Genomic DNA, 17,630 nt, shown 5'->3' on the forward strand with positions numbered 1-17,630 from the left:
GTTTAATTTCTTAGGAAACTTGGTCCTGAGTTGATGGAGTTAGTGCAGAGCACAGTGGCATTCTTGGGGTATCAGTAGGCCTGAAAGCACCCTCAGGCAACTGATGCACTTGCCCTGTGGGTCCATGTTAACCTGTGGCAGGGCCATACCCACTGGACCCGTAGTGGTGACAGCAGCAGTTGCCCCAGCAGAGACCAGGACTGGGACCAGGGCTGCTACCATTCATGGCCTGTGCACTCTGGGTGGGATGTAGCCCGGCAGAGCCTGATCAGGGTGCACACGCACCTGTCGTGTGTCTCCAGCAAGTTGATGTTCTGCTAGGTTTTCTTCCATAATATGCTGCGAGCAGTGCAGGCTGGTCTGGGCAAGAAATGGTGGTGAGGCTGCCTGGCTGGTTGCGAATCCTGGCGCCCCATGGTGGGAACCCAGGGTGCTCTGTTGAGTCCTCCAGGGTGCCGAGTTGGAGCCATAGAACCCCATTCAGACACATACAGGCTCTGCTGCCACTCACAGCACCCTTAGCTGCCATAGTCTGCCAGCTGGTGGGTCCCCTTCCAGGCCGGTGCTCTCCCTGAGATAGGATACTCCAGGGACACCCACGTTCACTCACACAGAAATGTTGTGGCCCCATCTACTGTTCAGAGCACTGAGAGCTACCTCGGAGCCTCAGGCATCTCCATCAGCTTCACTCTCACTAACCTAATCCAGGACTTTCTTTTTTTTTCCTTTTTGGGTCATACCCAGCAATGCACAGGGGTTACTCCTGGTTAATGCACTCAGGAATTAACCAGGAGTAACCCCTGTGCATGCTCGGGGAACCGTATGGGATGCTGGGAATCGAACCCGGGTCGGACACATACAAGGCAGACGCCCTACCTGCTGTGCTATTGCTCCAGCCCCTTCCAGGACTTTTTAAAGTTATTAATGTATTGAAAAAAGTAGGACTGTTGAATTAGCATTTATTTATTTATTTATTTATTTATCCATACCCAATAGTGCTAAGGATTATTCACAGCTCAGTGCTCAGTGATCCCTCCCCATCGAGCTTGGAGGAGCATTTGCCATTGGGGATAGAATATGCGCTCCTGGATGAAAAACATATCCTATGGCTCATTTACTGTCTTCCTGGCCCCAGTTATTTTGCTTTATAGTAGGTTGTAATATAAGAAGGTCTTAAACTCAAAACGTTGTGTATGGAGTTCTATAGAGCATAGAAGACCGTGGTTAAGGCTTCTTATTGAATCTTAAATGGCAAACAGTGCTTGTTTATAGGCCAGTCCTCTAAGATGTAATGAACGCTATTAGAGGGGTGAACAAATGATCTTTCTCCATACTCTTTCCCACAGCCACCCTCTTTCGCTTGAAGTTCAATGTGCCTGCCAGAGTTTCTTTTTAAATTCTACGTGGCTTGTACTTATTAAGGTTTTCAGTGTGACATGATCTGTGGTATGCACCTGAACAAAACCCTTTAATGACTTGAATACAATTATAGAATGAAATGTAAATGTTGTATATCTAAAGTTTTTCATAATTTTTCCCCCTTCTGTTTCCCTTTTTAAAAAAAATTATTTATTTACATACTTACAAACTTTGTGATTATGTTTTGTTCGTGCAATGTTCGGTACCCATCCCTCCACCTCCAGTGCCCATTCTCCACCACCAATGTTCCCAGTATCCCTCCTGCCACACCACCCCGCCTTCATAATTATTTTTCCTTTGACCTTTTTCCTTACATGATTTTTAATGCACATGAGGCAGAAACATTGAGAATATTTTTGCTTCTCCAACATACTTTTCTTTTTTTAAGATGGCATTGTTTACTTTTTCCTTTTCTCAGATTTTAATTTCATTTCCATTGTGGCCTAGCACAGCATTACACATTTTCATAGGCCTAACTCTGTAAAGTCTTTCCTAACCAACGAGGATCTAGGAAGCCAGTTTATTTGTCAGCTTGCTTTTTGTGACTTCGGTTATACAGTTACTAGCTGTTATAATATACTTTAGTTTTTGTCTTTTTTTGGGCTACACCTGGTGGTCCTCAGGATTTATTCCTAGCTCTGCTCTCAGGAATCACTCCTGGTGGGCTAGGGGGACCTTATGGGATGCAGGATATTAAACATGTATCGGCTGTGTGCAAGGTGAGCACTTGAACCTCTGTACAGTCTCTCCAACACTAATACCCTTTTTTTTGTGACTTTATGTACCCAGTATTATTCATTGAAATTTAAATATACGATAGCACTGTAGCACTGTCTTCTTGTTGTTCATCGGTTTGCTCAAGCGGGCACCAGTAACATCTCACAACAAATTGTGAGGCTTCTTGTTACTGTTTTTGGCATATTGAATACGTCACGGGGAGCTTGCCAGGCTTTGCCCTACAGGCGAGATGCTCTTGGTAGCTTGCCGGGCTCTCCGAGAGGGGTGCAAGAATCAAACTCGGGTCAGCTATGTTGGCCAACACAAGGAAAACGCCATACCCACTGTGCTATCGCTCCAGCCCAAATATACGATAACTTTATAAAAAGATTAAAAAATCTTTTTCCAAAGGATAATTAGCTCTACAGGTGATAAATAGATAATAGAAGTAGTTTATTTTCTGGTTGCTGGGCCTGATATGTGAAAGGCCAGTGTTATAGCTGAGCAGCATCCCCAATCTAGAAATATGGTTCTTATAGTAATTTGTAAAATTAAAAAAAAATCCTCTTAATTTTTTTTCTTAGCACCTAGTTCAAGTGGAGCGGTAACCATTTTTAAAGACTCTTGGCTAATATGGCAGTGATGTGCAACAAATAGCAGGGTTGACCCACTTATTTTGTATAGCTACTCCTAGTTGTTGTTGCTAATCAGAATTCTGGAGTGTCAAATTAACAGTGTCTATGAAGGACAGCAATTAAGACTATTCGTCTTCCAAATGAGCCAATGTAGGTTCTACTGCTAGCTTAAATTTATATATGAAGTACACCCACAGCAATTTAGAGGGCAGTGGGTACACTGAAGGCGGAGAGTACAAACTGCAAAGTCATTAAGAATGGGCCAATGAATCCTGTGGTCAGACTCAGCAGAGCGGAGGTGGGAGGAGGCCGGGAGGGTTTTCTGGTGATGGCCATGTTCCCTGTTCTGGCCCAGGTGCTCCTGGGATGCTAAATGATAGCACAGCGGTAGGGCGTTTGCCTTGCACGCAGCCAACATGGCCAAACCAGGTTCGATTCCTCCGCCCCTCTGGAGAGCCTGGCAAGTTACCGAGAGTATCTTGCCCCCATGGCAGAGCCTGGCAAGCTACCTGTGATGTATCCGATATGCCAAACACAGTAACAACAAAGTCTCCAATGGAGACATTACTGGGCCCGCTCGAGCAAATCAATGAACAACGGGAGGACAACGGGAGGACAGTGATGGACAGTGACGGATCACATGCTATACTTTGAGTAAAATTTTCCCTGTGCTTCCTAGCAGCCTAGCAGCCTCTTTATTAATTGACTTTCAAATTAAAAATACATAATTTTTCATGAGATCATTTAGTCAGATTGCATTTTATGCTCACTAAAAAAATCTTTTAAGCTGTCCTGATGCTCAAGTTTGGTCCTTTATAGAATTGGTGTATTCATAAACTTAGCTTATGGACATTTCGCTCTTGACAAAGAACGTTGGTTACTCTCTTCGGATAGCTCAGTCACTAAAGTACCTGTCTTACAAACCAGAAGATACTAAGGTCTTTAGTTCAGTTTCTGGCATTGCCTCATGTAGTCTGAGCTAATATGACAGTTTTGCAGTCCTTGTAGTTTTACTCTTTGGGATCCTACCACTCAAAAATAAAAAAGAAAGAAAGAGAAAAAGAAAGGTAATACAAGAAGTTGTTTTGTGTACCGTATACTTGCACTGTATACATACCCTTCTTACCCTGTATCTGTCACCCTTGCCTTTCTTGTCTTCTTTTTTTCTGTTATGGTTGTTTGTTGAAGATGACTTTTATTTATATTAAGTTGGACAAACTATTGCAAGGCACACTCAGTATTGCTCAGTGGTGGTGTTTTGGGTTTGTTCCCCTTTTCAGTGTTGCTGGGGATCAAGCCAGAGCTCCTGCATGCAAAACGTGCACTTCAGCACTGCAGACCTTCTCCTTGACCCATACGTTGGGCAAACTTTTGATGGTGTGAGAAAATGAATTCCATGTTTACAGAAAAGAATTTATAGAGCTGAAGTTTACCATCTCTTAGCCTGCTGTTTGGTCAGAGAATTCACTGAGCTTCTTCTTTAAGATCCCCATGGAAACTAAACAAATAAGGTACTTGAAAGAAGATAGGTTATTGGTTTTTCTCATTAAGTCCACTGCAGGGTTTTCATTAGTTCTAATCCATTTTCTTTCAAGATTAGACATACAGGCCAGAACTTTTTCGATGATTTGAATAAAGTAAATAGTTTTGGGTACATTTGACAGAGAAGTAAGAGTAAAAGTTATCAGGTACTTTTGCAATAATATTTCTACTTAAAATTTAGTTAGGAAATGACTGAATTAAAGAGGAAAGATGTCCTACTATAAAAAAAAAGAAAAAGTTGTTAGATAAAGTCAAAGTGGCACCCTGATTATAAGTTAATTTGGTAGATTTTATACTTTAGTTTCTTTTTCATTTTATACTAAACTGTACAGAAATGATCGAAGTAGTGTGGATGAATAAACCACTGACCTCGACATTTTAAAACCTATAAAATGATGTCTATTTCACTTGTTATTATGAGTTGATTTCAAAGTGCTTTTTAGAAGTAAGTTTCATGATGAACTTAAGTATCAGCCTCACCTTTTTGAACTTGCATTACAGAGAAAATGTTTTCACTCTTTGTTGTTCACCCGTCATTGAACTCTGTCTCCTCTAAAGTTATTACTATTCAGATTTTAGGTAGTTTATATGTTTCAGAAATACGTCATTATATTTGTGTCTTCTGTTCTTTGTTAGCGTTCAGAATTTGAGCTTCGGTCATCTTTCTGATGTTCAAACAGTTATCTCTTTCAAATAGAAATTATAATTCATAAAAAATTGATAAGCATAGTGATAAATAATAATATTGTTTTAATTTAAATTGTAAGAGCCTGGACCCAAGGGATGATGCCAGGGTTAAGGCACTTGCTTTGCATGTAGCCAACCCATGTTCAGTAGTTCAATCCCCGTATGCATATTGTCGCCAAAACAGTATCAGGAATAATCATGGAGCACAGGGCCAGGGTGTGGCTCCCCAGCCAAACCCAGTTAAGCAAATAAATTACAAATATTGGGTCACATACTTCAATCTGTTGTTCATTTCCTCAGTGCATTGTACATTTTAACAACTCCGTCTATACTAAAACAATAATTTTTCTTTTCTGCTTTTAGGTGGCTGTACTTTTGATGATGGCCCAGGGGCCTGTGATTATCACCAGGATCTGTATGATGACTTTGAATGGGTACATGTGAGTGCTCAAGAACCCCATTATCTGCCACCTGAGATGCCACAAGGTGGGCTTCTTTCTGATTACCTATTGTGGAGGGGTTTGGGGTCTGTTGTAGAATACGGAGTATCTTCTTATTTTCAGTCTAGTACAGTAGTTTTTTAGAATAAGTGATTTATTCTAATGTGCTACTTAACTAGATATGAGCGTAATTGTGTTATTTGTATTTTTCTCAGAATCTTTCTGCATCTCAATAGTCTTTAGCAATACTCACTATACTTCTGTCATCTCTGACTTTGAAGAAATTTAAGTATTGGGTATAAATATTAGTGTATCCGCCCAATGTTATAAATATGAACCTATAAAAGACTAAAAGCAAAAAACAAAGTCCTTTCTAATTAAAAATGTGAGACCAGAGTAGGGATGTAGCTTAGAAGGTGAGCAAAGATCTTCCATTTTTGAAATCCTGGGTTTGATATGTGCCACTGCTGGGTGTTTGCTTCTAAACAGCAAAAGTGGAATTGTGTGATAAGCTAACTCCTTACCTATTCCATTAAACCTGACTGGTTTGATCCAGTCGGAATGAAGGGAAAGACTTGTGTTTGTCTTTGTGTTTGGTTACACCCCAGTGGTGCTCGGGGATTTTATATGTGGTCACATTCAAGAAGGTGCTGCAGGGGCAGGAGGATGCTGGGGACTGAAACCAGGACCAGGCATTATCTCCTTGTCTTTATAAACCAGTCATTTGTATCAGAGGTGAAGCAGCCTGGAGATAGAGATTGTCAAGTCCAGAAGGTCTTTTCTGAATGAACTGTAGAAACTTAGAACCCTGAGTCCTGTTCATTGTTTCTATAGAACTTGATCTGCCTTTTGATTTCTGTTTTTGTGAATTAATAATAATGTTTAAGCAATTCGAATTGTTGTCTCTTGTCATTAACACAGTGGTCTAGTCTGTTAAGTTACATGTTCCATTTCATACATTAATAGACTAATACGTGTACCAGTTAATCCTTACATATTGATTTGAAATTAATTGCATGTTGCATATATGCTTGGCATCTTATCAAATAAAACACATATTTAGCAATGACTTAATAAATACTGAAGATTGAAAATTTAAGTAGGGATTTTATAATGCCATGCTAAAAGGAATGCTTTTCCTCCTATTTAGGAATATATGACTAATTTTATAATTATGTTACATGTTACTTCAGAATAATGTATGTCAAATATTTAAATTATAATTTTATGATTATTGCAAACTACTTTATACATAATTTTTTACAATTTCAGAAGACTTTCTTAAAGTGAGTATGAATTTAAGACATTGCCCTTAGGTGTGAAAATTCAATTCTGATGTTTGGAGGAAGGACATTTTGTCAGTAGCATCTCTGAACTTGCTAACTAAAATTATATAAAACCAATAAATAAAAAAGCACAGTAATAGTATCACACCACAAGTTCATAGACTAAACAAAACCTAAAAGTCACATTTCCAAATTGTGGGTTTTAAATGAATATAGTAAATATATCCTTTTGAAGGATTTATTGGTATACGGTGTGATATGTTGTTTGAAAGTAGGGTGAATTAAATCAGCTTTCTATTCTAAATTGTCACTTTCCATGGGTGAGTAGGCAAATGGTTATTTCTGAAGCTGAACTGAGCCATAATTTCCTTGCCAGAGGAATAAATTGTTACTATGTGGCAGACATCCTTATGTTTGAACCCAGCTCTGAGCTGTCAGCCAACTCATTTAGTTTGGGGTAGAGGTTTGCATTTTTCTTTTAAAGGTACAAAACCTTATATTCTTGATATATTTTAATTAAAAAACAATTCTATAATAATCAATCTGCACTCTTCCCAGCCTCTTGTGGTATATTTAGATTGTATTTTTTTAAATATAAAATTAAAAAAGTTCAGCTGGGGTGCACAGATTTTGACTGTTTATCATCAGAGAATAATCAGAAAGAGGTTGATTTATGGAAATGCTACCATTGTTAATTACCATTGAAGATGGGTAATGAATAGCTGAAGAGCTACTGTTCAGATGACCTTGTTGCCTCACCTTTGATGAACGGTTTAATCGGTGGTTACAGTACTGGATGATATGCAGAGAAAATGAGTATTTGAAATTCAGCCACATCTTCCAATTAATAGGATATTAAGTAATTAATCATGCAGAGGAGGGAAAGAGGTCATGGCCACTTTAATTTTGCCGAATATAACTTGTGTTTAGTCTTTAGAGGAAGTGAAGCTAAACACCCATTTGTATGTTCTTTTTTTTTACAAGTTTTGTTTCATAACATATGCTATTTTGTTCCACATTCTTTCAGCTTTTTGCTTTAAAATGTTCACTGGGTAGTATCTGTTTATAAATTTGCAAAAGCTAAAACACTTAGATTTATCCTAGTATAAATCTTTTCCTCACGATTGCTTTTGTATGTTCCTTTTCAAACAATAAATAGGCATATTTAGTATTTTTACTTATTTAAAAAATAACACATTTGACATTCATAAAGTAAGAAAGCATATTTGTTATGTTCGTATTCTCAGCAGAGCTCTTTAACTTTTTATAGTGTGCTTAGATTTTGTTAACTGACTTCTGTTTTATTGTCTATGGTCTGGAAGTGTAAAAGGGAAGAAGAAAGGTAGGTAAATAGATTATGAAAAGGAATAAAGATAGGTAAAATAATAGAGACAAGAAAATTGTTTCTTTCTGTGGAGGATACAATCCTCTCAATAATTGCTTAAAATGTTCCATCAATTTCTCACCCCTTAGACACCTTTGGCAGGGAACAATGATGTTGAAGGAAAGGCTCTACTAAGTACACTTAAAATAGCATGTAGACGTGCCATAATAATGTAACGACCAAAAAACATGAGGGCATTGTTCCAAAAGCACATCTAGAAATTAGTACATACTCGGCTGAAGGATGAAATTCAACCTTTAATGTATTGGTGAGAATATGGGCAGGAAATCTCTCATGTATTGCTGGTTGATGTATAAATCTGTACAAACATGTTGTACAACCTTATACCCTGGTAAATCCATTCCTGGGTATAAGAACTGATTACACTTGTATTACAAATGTTTGCAAGAATGTCTGCAGCAGCTATTCCCAAATTGAGAACAATCCAGATGTTCGTTCAAAGCACAATGGATAAATAAATTCTGATAAAATCTTGTAATTGAATATTGCATTCCTATGTAAACTATTGCTAAATATGCTGTGGACAGGTTTCATCAAAATAATCTTGAGAAAGTAGGTAGGCATAAGGGTTTTTAAAATTCAATTTATATATTTGACAAAAGAGTCAGAGCTTATTTATGATGCTAGAAGTAGATGTATTAATTACCTGACACAGGGGCTGTTTGTGGTTGGAAGATTGGTGCTTGGAAAAACCCGGAAAGGGACTTCCTGATGTTGGATCATTCCAGTTCTTCCTCTTGAGATTGTTGTTATAGGCAAACTCTGACCCCAAAATTAGTTGTACATCTTTGAATTGTTCTATTCTCTATATATCTTATATGTTAATAAATATTGGAGGAACAAGTTGGGTCTGGAGCAGTAGGACAGTGGGTAGGGCATTTGCCTTGCATGAGGCTGACCCAGTTTTGATTTCTGGCATCCTATACAGTGCCCTGAGCACTGCCAGGAGTTATCCCTGAGTGCAGAGCCAGAAGTAAATCCTGAGCTTTGCCAGATATGGTCCCCAAACAAGAACAAAAACAAAAAAAACCTGAAACAAAACAAAAAATAATGGAGGGAAAAGTGAGATAAAACACCTGCTCCCAGTGTTATGGTGCAATTAAATTAATAGTTAACATTTATACATTAGAATAATTATGTTTTATGCTAGAATAAAAAATATATACTAGGAGATTTCAAATGGGTGAGATGAACTTACAAAAGTAAAAATGAAGATGTGAAGGCCATGTTTAAGATATTTAAAACTAAATTCAGTTACTTTCGGAACATAGAATTATTTTGTTTCAGTTAATAAAATCTCTATAATTTTTTTCCAGCAACCTGTACTTTTTACACTAAAAAATAGTCTGTTCTTGGATTTTTCTGGACATTTTACTCATTCTCTTTTCTCTGTTTAGCCAGTTCTTTACCCACTCCCCAAAGTCTTACCCAGTTTATACTTTGTCTACTCAAGTTCCACCTGCTTTTGGAAGGTGCTTTTGTGTTGACTGACTGGGAGCTCATTTTCCTTCTGTCCTCATATCAGATTGTTTCTTACTTTGTACATATTTCAGTTACAGCTGTTTTATTGTCATTTTTAAGTGACCTTCTCTACCAAATTCTCATGTTCTAAAGAATGTAAACCATATTTGTCATTTTTAATTTCCCAAGATGCTATTTCATTTTCTCAGACAAAAAACTGTTTAACTATGTAGTGGTTGAAAATATTCTTGCTCCAATGTTAAGAAGATTTCTCATTCTTTTGTTAGCATGTTAATCGAGGGCCAGAGAGTGCAGGAGGTGAAGTGCTGGCCTTGCATGTGACTGACCCTGGTTCTAATTCCTCAGATCACATGTGTTCCCCCAGGCATTACCAGGAGTGACTTTTTTTTTAAAATTTTTAAAAAATTTTTATATTTATTTATTGAATCACTGTGGGAAAAGTTACTAAGCTTTCCGGTTTAAGTCTCGGTCATATAATAATCAAACACCTTTTCCTTCACTAGTACTCATTTTTCACCACCAAGAACCCCAGTATACCCCCCTCCCACCCCTCCAAATGCCTGTGAGGCAGATGATTTCTACTTAACTCTTCTCTACATTGATTACATTCATGATTTCAACAAAAGATGCACCATTATTGTTTAGAATTTTCCCCCAAACAATCAGAATTCCTGAAAAGACATTGTGAACTATTTTGTTTTCTATAGCTGGCTATGAGAATCATATAATGTCACGCGGCCACAATTTTGGATTTCAGCAAAGAGACAGATAATTACGAGATTGGTTTCTGTGTGTCTGGTGTTATGGCCATGCCGGGGGGGGGGGGGTAACTCGTGACCTCGGTAGGGCGTGAAGGACGTGCCAGTGTCCCTCCACTTCCCATGAGACTGCAGTTGCCCCATCACCATTGGCTCGTACCTGGCTTTCCGATAAGCTCTGAGGCGGCGGCCACCTTGCTGCCAGGGGGGAAAAAGGCGGAAGGGAGCAACACTCTTTCCCTCCTGGGGAGGCAGGCGTGACTTTTTTTTTTTTTAATTTTATTTATTGAATCACCATGAGAACAGTTACAAAGCTTTCAGATTTAAGTCTTGGTCATACAATGATCAAACACCCATCCCTTCACCAGTGCATATTTTCCACCACCAAGAACTCTCCATATAACCCCCATCCCACCCCTCCCCGTGCCTGTGAGGCAGATAATTTCCACTTAACTCTCTCTCTACTTTGATTACATTCATTATTTTGACAAAAGATGCACCATTATTATTTGGAATTTTCTCCCAACAATCAAACCTGCTGAAAAGTCATCATGAAATAATTTGTTTTCTATTGTTGGTTATGAAGACCATGTGATTTTAGATTTCTGATATTTTATTAATTAAGTCTGGAGGGATTTCTGCCAAAAGCCGAATAGTTCTGAGATTGGTTTGTGTGCCTCTGGGGCCATGGCTGTGCTGGAGAGCTGCTAATGGGGGGCAATTCGTTGCCTTGGCAGGGCAAGAAGGACGTGCCGGTTTTGCTCCCATCCCATGAGGCTGCAGTTGCCACCAGGAGTGACTTCTGAGCACAGAGCCAGAACAACTCCTGAGTACCCTTGGATGTGATGCCATGCACTCCTCCACCCCATCTTAAATATGAAGTGAATAAAAATAATTCTGTATTCAATAGTAATTATATTTAGTTTAGTTTTAAATATAGATGATCTTCACATAATTATTTTTACTTTTAAATTAAAATTTATGTAATTTTTTACTCACTTATTTAGTTGGCCTTTTTGGGGGTGGGGGGGGTCATACCCAGTGATGCTTAAGGGTTGCTCCTGGCTCTGCACTCAGGAATTACTCCTGGTGGTGCTCGGGGGACCATATGGGATGCTGGGAATTGAATCCAGGTCGACTGCTTGCAAGGCAAATGCCCACCTGTTGTGCTATCACTCCAGCTCCTTGGCATATAATTTTTAATGTTATTGATAGTATAAAGAAAGGTTATTCCTTTTAGGATTCCTCTCTCTCTCCCTCTCTCATTATAAAGAATGAAAAAAATGTTGCATAGAGCTATTTTTTTTACCAGACCCATTTTGTCAAATATTGATTTATACTTAGTCATCTGATGAAACACATTCATTTGAACATACGAACTTTCCTAAATAAGAGAGTATATATTGTGATAGGCATCGCAGTGTAGTATTCCATGTAATTGTATTTTTTTTCTTTTTAATGGGTTTATATATCATGACTAATTGAATTTTAGTCTTTACCGTACCCTTTGACAGTATTTAAAGTTGGAACTTCATTGTATTACTCGTTCATTCTGGTACTTTTTACTGACAGTATTATAAATCACTAAACAGATTCCTATCTTTTAAATTTACACACGAGCTCCTTATATCATGAAAATACATTAGTCTGAAGATTAAAATTGTACATCTTTTCCTTGTGCTAAAACTTATTAATGTGTGAATCAGAAATTTCAGGTTTACCAGAAATCTTAATTCTCTGCCTCTTGTCAAGTAGTTAAAAACTAAGAAGCTAAATCATATTGCATATAGATATAAACAAGAATGACACAGTGCTGTTAAAAAGTGCTATTATATTAAGTTACTTTTATTTTTTAGTATTTAAAAAAATTTATTAGTGAATCACCGTGAGGTACAGTAATAAACTTACGAACTTTCGTATTTCAGTCATACAATAATCGTTTACCCATCCATCCACCAGATCCCATTCTCCTCCATCAATGTTCCCAATATCCATCCCCCATCCACCAGTGTTCCCAATATCCATCCCCCCATCCACCAGTGTTCCCAATATCTATCCCCCCATCTTCCCTCCTGTCCCCCATACCCCCGCCCCATGGCAGGGCATTCCCTTTTGTTCTCTCTCCTTTTGGGTGTTGTAGTTTGCAATAGAGGTATTGAGTGACCATCCTCTACTATAAAGTCTACTTTTGGCAGCATCTTTCAACCCGAATGGGTCCTCCCAACATCCTTTACTTGTGTTCCCTTCTCTATCTGAGCTGCCTTTTCCCCCAGCCTGTGAGGCCAGTTCCCAAGCCGTGGAGCAGACCTCCTGGTCCTTATCTCTACTACCCCTGGGAATTAATCTCCCATTCTGTTGCTTTATATTCTACAGATGAGTGCAATCTTTCTATCCCTGTCCCTCTCTTTCTGATATATTTCACTTAACATGATACCTGTTATCTGTTCTTGGGCACTTGGGTTTTTTCCCCCCAGATTTTGGCTATTGTAAAGGGTTCAACAGTGAACATACAAGTGCAGATGTCATTTCTACTATACTTTTTTTTTTGCCTCTCTGGGATATATTCCCAGGAGTGGTATTGCTGGGTCAAATGGAAGCTCAATTTCCAGTTTTTTGAGAATCGTTCATACTGTTTTCCAAAAGGGCTGCACCAGTCAGAATTCCCACAAGTAGTGAAGAAGAGTCCATGTTAAGTTACTTTTAGAACTATGTTTTTCCCCTTTATTTTATTTATTTTTTTTTGGGGGGGGTCAGTGTCTGAGTCAGGCTTAATTTATTGCCACGTTGTTGAAATAAAGGATGCTTTTGTCAAAGAATTATTTGGAGATTTATAAAATGGTGAAAAGCAAGTAAAGCATTAGAGTTAATTTTATTTACATGATAACATTTTATAGCTAATATAGATTCAATTCTGTTTTCTGTGCAATGTTATTGGATTCCTTGTTTTTTTGGGAGATGGGGGTTTGGGCCACGCATGAAGACAAATTAGAGTTTACTCCTGATTCTGTGCTCAGAGATCACTTCTGGTGGTATTTAGGGGACCAAATATGATGCTGAGAATTGAACAGTTTAGCTACATGCGAAAGAATTACATCAACTCTGTGTGTTCAACCAGCTTTTTAATTTTATAAGAGAAGATATAATCATCATTTATTATTATGTATGCAGTGTATTACAACTGAGCTGAACTTTTTTGTGGCACTTTTTGTGTTGATTTATCGTTTCACTTTTCCTAATATTTTTATCTCAATTGTAGACTGTTGATAATTATGCAGATCTTTCTATAAGGTTATAGTTGTCAAAATTCCACACATTTGAAATAGCAATTATGTGACAGCAAATACTTAAGAACCAGAATATGTAAAGTTGTGATGCTAATGTAATGAGTTGAAATCTTATGTCTAGATTTGTTGGTGCTAGAGGATAGAGTACATCATGCCAAAATGTTTATTTTCTTTTTTTGTCATCTAGTTAGCATTGTCTGAAATGTGACTAAAGATAATGTGTTTTTGAATATGTAACTTGCTAAATAGAATTAATATATGGTGACAGAAGGGAGAAACTTCTGGAAGTATGGGGGGATGGAGTTTGTCCGCCCCCCAGTGCCCCACGCTGAGAAGATCCCAGAATTCTCAGCCTGAAAAGTGATGTGCCTGGAATTTTCAGCATTTGGTTCACATACATATCACACATACCTAAACACCACCTAAGGATTTCATCTTCCTTCCTTTTTCATTTATAGTGGAGTGGCATTTCATTGTGTATATATTTAATAATGCTTTTTTTTTCACACATATATCATTGCGTACCCCATCCCTTTGTACCACCCCATTCCTTTGTACCACCACATCTCCATCATTGTGGTAATATAAAAAGTACTTAGAGATAAAAGATTCTATGGGTGATCTTAAAGCATATGATTTAATCCAAGTTCTACACTTTCAGTAAGTATTTGTGAGATGAAATTACTTGTACTATTAGTTGAGACTTTTTAGTAATTTATGCAGTTTTACTGTGCCAGGGAATTGGTATTTGTGTATATATGTAATTAACATGTGGCATTTTAAATATGTGTTTTGTTTATACGGCTGGAGCGATAGCACAGCGGGTAGGGCGTCTGCCTTGCACGCAGCCAACATGGCCGACCCGAGTTCGATTCCTCCGCCCCTCTCGGAGAGCCCGGCAAGCTACCGAGAGTATTCGATATGCCAGACACAGTAACACCAAAGTCTCCAATGGAGACATTACTGGGCCCGCTCGAGCAAATCGATGATCAACGGTAGGGCCTTTACTTTATACAACATATTTAATATATATTGTAATGACTGATTATAAATATTTTACAAAATTATTGTCATAATAAATCTACTTTAGTATCAATCCTCTAACAAGCATTTGTCTCTTGTGATGAGAACTTTTGAGTTGTTGTTTTTTCAATGTAAACTACAGTGTTAATAACTTCACGTTACCTTACTTGGATCTCTTGATAACTAGAATTTTGTACCGTTTGACCACTGTCACCTATTTTGAAATTTAACATTAACTCTGCACAAACAATGGTGTTTTAGCGATAAGTAGAGAGTATAACTGTTTGTAGCCAACCAGGGGATAGTATGTGAATTTCAAAGTCTATCTAGTATTAAAATTACTCTTTTATAGCACCACCTTACTTTTTAATTGCAGCATAGCCAACGTTTCCTTGACTTGATCTTGGATATTTAAATCTACTATATAATGGGATACATATTAAATTTTATCCACAGTGATTTTCTGCTACCTCATCTAAAATAATATCTCCTTCAAAATTAAAACCTTAAATGACTGTCTCTTAATTTTCACATAAATGGATCCTGAGACTTAACTATTGCCTAAAATTGCTACTCAGCTTCAGAATTTCATTGACAATAGTCTCATTCCTAAAGGGGATGCTTTGTCATTTCTTTGATTTACCTGTATGTTATTTTTAGCTACTTGATGAGCACTGGCTGCATGTCTAAGTAAACCTTTGGAAACACACATATATTTTCTGCTGCCTCATTAGAGCTTGTACGGTAGAAGAATAAGTTCAGGACTAGATGAATCAGACTGAAGTTGAGGATTTGAAAATAATTTGAAGACTTTGTTTGCAACAGGATATTTTCGGACTAGAATTATGGGCTTATTTCGTTGTGCTGTTCCCTACCATGTTATCATGTGTCTGTCGGTACTTTTCCCCTCAGCCCAGAGAGTATAGTTTACCACCTTCGAGTTGCTTATTAAAAGCAGTAGGGGTTGGAGGTAGAGCAGGGTCAGAGAGTGAGAGGCTGTAATGGACCATTTGAAGGGTGAGCCACTTCATGAAGGCTGGTTTTTAATGGAAGTACTATTACCCTTGTGAGCAAAATGCAGCATGAAGAATGTCTAAGTGACAGTGGACAGAAATGGCATGCTGAGGCAGGAATATTTTCCTGATGTGTCAGGTAAGTAATGTATCTAAGCTAGAAATGTCTCAATATATCTCAGGGGAAAGAAATAGTATAGTATTTAAAAAAACAGGGAAAAAATGGTGTCAGTGTAGAGAACTTCCAACCTCCTAAGTGAATTAGGGATAACAATACAGAGTAATTTCAAGGACTGTACAGTCACCTTTAACATGTACCTTAAAATCGATACGGAATCCAGAGGAACAAAATTACTTTTCCTTGAGGGGAGTGTGACTGAAAGTACAATGTGACCTTATACTTTTCCTCTCCAAAAATGAACTTACCTCCTGGTGGCTTAGATGTTATCACTTAAAAAAACTTTTTTCTTTTAAGTCAAAGAATACCAGACAGAACATTTCAAGAAACAATGAAATGTTGCAGGATTAAATTAAGGATTTTTTAGAATTGTACAATGTAAACGATATGTATTATACTATAAAAATGATGAGCTGTGCTTATACTTTTAAATACTATTGCATAAAAAGATACTTTTACGATCCTGGGAGATTATCAGTTTTCAGTCCTAGTTCTGCAAAGAATACTATGTATGTTGTATAAGCCTCTTTTCTCTTACTCAAAGAGGAAATTATTGATTACAAAATATTTCTCATTAAAAGGAATATTTTCTATATTTTAGGAAAATGCCTACTTAGAAACTCTAGCAAAAGAAATACTTAGGGACAAAAGTAGAAAATTATGTTAACTCTTACTTCTTACAGTTTATATAAATGCAATGAAGTAAGACAATTCAACACATTTTATTAGGTTGATAAGCATTTCTGAAGCTCTTCCCTGCCTATTTCTTTTTCTTTCTTTCTTTCTTTCTTTCTTTCTTTCTTTCTTTTCTTTTCTTTTCTTTTCTTTCTTTCTTTTTTTAAATTAGCAGTACTACTATTGATTCAGCCACTGATTAGGCTGATTGAATTGGGCATGAAATCCACCTTACCTTTTTATTTTTCATTTTTTATAATTTTATTTATTGAATCACTGTGAGAGCAGTTACACAGCTTTCGGGTTTAAGTCTTGGTCATACAATGAAACACCCGTACCTTCACCAGTGCCCACTCTCCACCCCCAACAACCCGAGTATACCCCCATCTCACACCCTCCTCCTACCCGTGGGGCAGATGATTTCCACATTACTCTCTCTCTCTCTCTGTCTCTCTCTCTCTCTCTCTCAGCTTTGATTACATTCAATATTTTGACACCAGACCCACCATTATTATTTGGGATTTTACTCCAACACTCAGATTTGCCGAAAGGCAACAGTAGAAAATTTGTTTTCTATTGCTGGTTATAGGGTGGGAGTGATAGCACAGCTGGTAGGGCGTTTGCCTTGCATGCAGCCAACATGGTCGATATGAATTTGATTCCTCTGCCCCTCTTGGAGAGCCCGGCAAGCTACCGAGAGTATCTTGCCCTCATGGCAAAGCCTGGCAAGCTCCCCATTACGTATTCGGCATGCCAGACACAGTAACAACAAAGTCTCACACTGGAGACGTTACTGGGCCTACTCGGGAAAATTGATGAACAACGGGAGGACATTCCTGGTTATGAGTAACATAAGCTGTCGCGCTGCTGCAGTAGTAGCTGCACGATTTTGCAATTCTGGAATTTTAACAATTAAGTCTGGAGGGATTTCTGCCAAAACCCACTGGTTTCCAAGATTTGTTCCTGAGACTCTGGGATCTTGGCTGTTTAGCAGCTTGATCAGGAGCCAGAGAGGCTGTTCGTGGGTGGAGACTCAGGGTCTTGTTGGAACTGGGAGGAAAGGGCCGGCTCCACCCCCATCCCGTG

At 38.0% G+C, this 17,630-nt stretch overlaps 1 protein-coding gene across 10 annotated transcripts in view; it reads left to right on the plus strand.

The window, feature by feature from the left end:
• The window catches only part of PTPRK (protein tyrosine phosphatase receptor type K), a 582,916-nt gene that overhangs the window by 139,691 nt on the left and 425,595 nt on the right, over nt 1-17,630 (plus strand). For all 10 annotated transcript variants that reach the window (XM_056125869.1, XM_056125872.1, XM_056125873.1 and 7 more), the window contains exon 2: nt 5,364-5,486. In XM_056125869.1, coding sequence (XP_055981844.1) covers nt 5,364-5,486 — 123 coding nt within the window. The remainder of the gene's footprint in view (nt 1-5,363; nt 5,487-17,630) is intronic.

The sequence above is a fragment of the Sorex fumeus genome, unplaced genomic scaffold (genome assembly GCF_029834395.1).
Source record: "Sorex fumeus unplaced genomic scaffold, SorFum_2.1 ptg000061l, whole genome shotgun sequence".
Lineage (NCBI taxonomy): Eukaryota > Metazoa > Chordata > Mammalia > Eulipotyphla > Soricidae > Sorex > Sorex fumeus.